Below are 5,369 nucleotides of genomic sequence, written 5' to 3' on the forward strand. Positions count from 1 at the left end.
GTAACGGTTGCAATTAATATTTACCAACAACTACATTTAATGTCATACAGGTCTTACTGTACAAGGTGGCAACTACGCAATGCATGGTTCTTAAAATGTTCATTGTATAGTCCAAAATGTCATTGCTAAAATAGCATGTCTGTAATGTTTGCCGTCCAGTGTAAGAGTGACCAGTGAAATACACAGGTACAGGTAAGAACATGCAATCACGTGGCAATACAATAATTATACATAACAAATCAAGAAAACTAATATACACGACACGTGAACCGGTTAGACTAGTACAGAGAAAAATATAACCAGAGGGATCTTGGCGCCCACCATTGAATGTTCTTCATAGGTTCCATGTCAGATTGATCTTTTCTCTACTTTTCTCTTCTTCTAAGTCTTACTAATCTGTGTAAACTCAGAAGAAACCTCTAGTACTTTTCAAACAAGGGAAACCTATATATAAAATTTAAGATTTAGGCACCAAGGGGAACCTATATATATGGAATTTGAGAAAGATTCCTTCAGTGCTTTCTGAGAAATAGTGATAACAAACTTCAATTGTCAAAATCCAAGATGGCTGCTTGTCGGCCATGTTGTTTTCCGATTGGTCTCAAAATGCAATATGCATAACTAGGCACCTGGGGGAACCTACATATGAAATTTCAGGAAGATCCCTTCATTAGTTTCTTAGTAATAGTGATAACCAGTTTCAATTTTCGAAATCCAAGATGGCTGCCTGTCGGCCATGTTGTTTTCTGATTGGTCTCAAAATGCAATATGCATAACTAGGCACCAAGGGGAACCTACATATGAAATTTGAGAAAGATCCCTTCAGTACTTTCTCAGAAATAGCGATAACAAACTTCAATGGTCAAAATCCAAGATGGCTGCCCGTCGGCCATGTTGTTTTCCGATCGGTCCCAAAATGCAATATGCATAACTAGCCACCAAGGGAAACCCCCATATCAAATTTGAGAAAGATCCCTTCAGTACTTTCTTAGAAATAGCGATAACAAACTTCAATTGTCAAAATCCAAGATGGCTGCCTGTCGGCCATGTTGTTTTCCGATCGGTCCCAAAATGCAATATGCATAACTAGGCACCAAGGGGAACCTACATATGAAATTTGAGAAAGATCCCTTCAGTACTTTCTGAGGATTAGCGATAACAAGAATTGTTTACGGACGGACGGACGGACGGACGGAGGGAGGGAGGGACGGACGGACCACGGACCACGGACGCAGGGCGATTTGAATAGCCCACCATCTGATGATGGTGGGCTAAAAATAGGGCATGTACAGAGTCAGAGAGTGTAAATGTAATGAAGTATGAATAAAAGTAAACAACACCAACACACATATATAAACGGCAGACGAAAACAATTCAGTAAAATTTCATATTTATTTTATGTGCATGTGTGTTTACAATCTGAACATTACTTTTACTCACTTCAGGAAAGGTTCGAAAAACATACAAACAAAGTGTGGGAACCGCGAAAATATTACCATGATTGCCTGCGGGAATGCCGCAGGGAGGATGCTGGCTCCCCACTTCATTGTGAAGGGGAAAACGAAACAGGCATTAAAGTCCTGGGACACGGATATGGCCCCGAAGGGATCGTTCATCAGCGTGTCCGATTCTGGTTGGATAAAACAGGTACAAAGTAAAGGAAATGTTCTAATTTTCGGTATAACTTTGCACGAGAAAATGTTGCCTCCCTGCAAAAGATATTGCACTATAGTCTCAATTCAAATGATGCAAACATAGCATTGATAATCGTTTATAAAAGGTAACTAACTAAAAGTATCTCTGAATTTCCCTTAACGCAATTTATTCAGCTACGTATTTGAAGTACCGTATTCGACCTAATAATCCCCCTCCCCCTCCGATGTTCATTTCACTTGTTACGTAATGTTTTGTTTTAGTATACGTCGATGAGGAAAAGTTCACCATAAAAAACGTAAAATAAGTATAATTTCAATTCACAAAGACAGACAAATATGTTGCATGGAGTCTTGGAAGTTAACGTGATTTATGAATATGGTCAATTTTTCTGACATAGTCTAAATTTTGTCCTGATAAGTGCCCCTCCATTTTCTTAAGATTTTTTAAGCGCTCGGGCGGTTATTGGGTCAAATACGGTACTCTAACTATTCAATTTATTCGCATTTATAGGGACTCTCATCGTTGTGGTTTTTGGAGGTCTTCTTGAAGAACATCGGACCACATCGTCCTCAGATTTTAATTTTTGATGGCCACGATTCGCACCACCACATCGAGCTTATTGAATCGGCTCGTGAAAACAATATAGTTTTGATGGAGATGCCGTCACACTGTTCTCACTGGCTCCAACCCTTAGACAGGTAGAATCAATATCAAATAAGCGGTTCAATTTTTATCCAACCAATTGTTTGTGAACTATACATTTATCGTTTGTTAATTAATTATCTAATATCTAAATTATAAATCACGGCGGTGAAAGGTGACTGTCCAGTTAAGCAGCATGACGTCACAGTCAAATAATTAAATTGTTTTTTTAGTGTCTATACATGCATATCCAATATTGTTACATATCCAGATTTTTTAACGTTACTTACAAAATGAATCTCTTTTTTGGTATTTCTTTTTGTATTTTCAAACTATTCAGAACTGTATTTGGGCCTTTCAAAAAATCTTGGAAAGAGACCACCACCTCATTCCTGGCTCAGACAGCATGCCCTGTCACCCATGCCAACTTTTTTCGGCTTGTAACGAAAGCCTGGAATCAGCTTAAACCAGAATACTTGGTGAACGGTTTTCGGGCAACCGGGATTTACCCCTGTGATGGAACCGTTATCCCTAAAGAGGCATTTCTTCCATCATCAGTGTATGCAGGTGTGTCATTTTATGTTTTCTTTGGCTATTTTACCATCAGCTATCCTTTGTGCACAATACTGCACATATATGACCCGATGCGACCTTAGAACAAGTCCCTGTGTAACTTTTCCGTACGTTTCTTCAAAACGGTATCTAAGTCCCTTTGTTAATTCTTGTCTGTTACATGCGGGGTTTTTAGGTCATCTGACCGGAAGGGTCAGGATGACCTATAGTCATCATGTTTCGTCCGTCGTCGTGCGCCGTCCGCCGTGCGCCGTGCGCCGTGCGTAAACTTTTCACATTTCAAACTTCTTCTCCAGTTCCACCAGTGCTATTAAACTGAAACTTGCCTGAAATGATCCTGAGATGGCCCTGACTAAGTGTTGTTATTTTTCGGGTCGGTCCGAAATCCAAGATGGCCGCCATAGCCGCTATTTTGAAAACACATTTTAAACTTCTTCTCATCTTCCACCAGTGCTATTGGGCTGAAATTTGCCTGAAATAAAATCATTGACTTGGCAGCCATGGCGGCCATTTGTAACATGATTGTGCAATCATGGTTATCCTGAACAATGCCTATTTTAAACTTCTTCTCAAATTCCCCCAATGGGATTCAGCTCTAACTTACCAGAAATGATCCTGAGATGGCCCTAACCAAGTGTTGTTATTTATTGGGTCGGTCAGAAATCCAAGATGGCCACCATGGCAAACGGTGCCACTATATACTTGCTACAGAGAATACATACTACAATTATATAAGGTTTTTAATTTAGAGTCAGATGACCGTTAAGGCCCCTGGGCCTCTTGTTTTCTTTTCCTTCTTCCTTTCTTATTCTCTTTATTGTGTTTACCCGATAGATGAAATGGAGAACCAGACACCCAAGCCATGCACACCCGAGCCATGCACTCCCAAGCCATGTACACCTGAGCCATGCACTCATACAGAGCCATTCAGTGACGTACGCGTGTCCGACAACACCGTGTCGTTAACGTTACAGGAACTGCCACAGCTGCATTATGATGAAAGGACAGAGGGTACCCTTGTCGATTTGGGGATCTCCATAACAGACAGTGGGGTAGTGGTGTCATCAGTGCCATTAGACGGCAGTCTCGACAGGGACATGGCAGATATTGCGGACAATATCGGGGCGTCACCACCGGATCCCTTGCTAAACGCGTCCTCATCCGACACGTGTCCCCCGGAGCTGGCATTAGCTGCCATTGAATGCAGTATAAGTCAGGCAAAAAAAGCCCAGTATGAAAAAGCTCTCTCTGCTGGTATTGATGTGGCTGGTGACCGTACGTTCCAGGCTTGGAAGACGTATAAAGTTAAAATGTGTCCACAGGTATTCGTCACGGTTACAGTTAAATAAAGATATAATATAATGTAATGACATTTATATTATGAGATACGTGTGATGGAATTGATAAGTACCTGTATTAGTATGTGTATGTAATCAATGTATTGTGTAATAATTGACTAATTCAACTATATCTTTCCTTTTCGTTTAGATCACACAGTCTTCAGATTCGTGGCTCCTGGAGGTGCCATCTGTACCGCTACATAAGAAACCAACAACCACAACAAAAGGCGGTTACTTTGTAATATCATGCGACAAGGCATTTGAAGAGAAAAAAATCGCGGAAAACAACAAGTTGATAAAACTAGAGGAAAAAAAAGCGCGCGCTGCCAAACGGCTTGCGGCAAAGAAATCGACAACAGCAAAATAAATTATGAAATTGGAACCGGATTAAATATGTCTAATCTATTTTTTATGAAACCTAAATATTGATGACACCCTGTCTTTTTACATTATAATACAAACGGTAAAATTAATTTGAAACTTCCAATTATTTTTTTTTAAATCGGATATGCATCCAAAATTTAATCATGTGATTATGACAACTTAACTTTAAGGTAAGGTAACTTCATTCAAGTATTCTTTGTGTTTGTAGAATGAGCAATGGTTGCCGATTTTCGTTCTGCTGTGTTTCAGTATATACAAATTTACGTCCCTAGTTTGAGCTTACAGAAGTTCATAAATGTTTTAGTGTGTTATAATACCATTGTTGAGGTGTTAAATTGAATGTATTCAAAGAAATAATCGTGTGTCCGGTGTATGGTATCGGACTGTCCGATGTATGGTATGAGACCGTCCGATCCATGGTATACCTAGCGTATATTAGAAATAAGACGTCTTTCGTACACACTCTTGTCTCATTCGGCTTCTATGTAGTAGAAAAGTCATTCGGAACACATTCGCCTTTATTGTGTTGTATTGGAATGGGGTATAACGTACCAGCGAAGGAACGAACGTGCAACTTCCGAGAGAGGTGTCCGATGCATGGTGGACCACTTCAGAGGGGGTTGGTATATGCGTCAATAATTTTTTCGTATTTATAATCAATACTCAGGTAAAATATTGAAAGCAGTACCTTAAAAATCCGCGCTTCGCCCAAGTCAAATCAAGTGTCACAATAAATCCGCGAGAGGGCGCGGTTCTTAAGATCTGTGGATAAAT

The 5,369-nt window shown here is 40.0% G+C and overlaps 1 protein-coding gene across 1 annotated transcript; it reads left to right on the top strand.

Moving 5' to 3' along the window:
* The first annotated feature begins 2,141 nt into the window (after nucleotides 1-2,141).
* On the top strand, nucleotides 2,142-5,182 carry LOC117316213. Its single transcript, XM_033870741.1, has 4 exons — nucleotides 2,142-2,354; nucleotides 2,639-2,865; nucleotides 3,706-4,193; nucleotides 4,360-5,182. Exons 1-4 carry the CDS (start codon nucleotides 2,308-2,310, stop codon nucleotides 4,576-4,578), a joined length of 981 nt encoding a protein of 326 aa, XP_033726632.1. The 5' UTR covers nucleotides 2,142-2,307; the 3' UTR covers nucleotides 4,579-5,182.
* The last annotated feature ends 187 nt before the right edge of the window (nucleotides 5,183-5,369 follow it).

The sequence above is a fragment of the Pecten maximus genome, chromosome 18 (genome assembly GCF_902652985.1).
Source record: "Pecten maximus chromosome 18, xPecMax1.1, whole genome shotgun sequence".
Classification (NCBI taxonomy): Eukaryota; Metazoa; Mollusca; class Bivalvia; order Pectinida; family Pectinidae; genus Pecten; species Pecten maximus.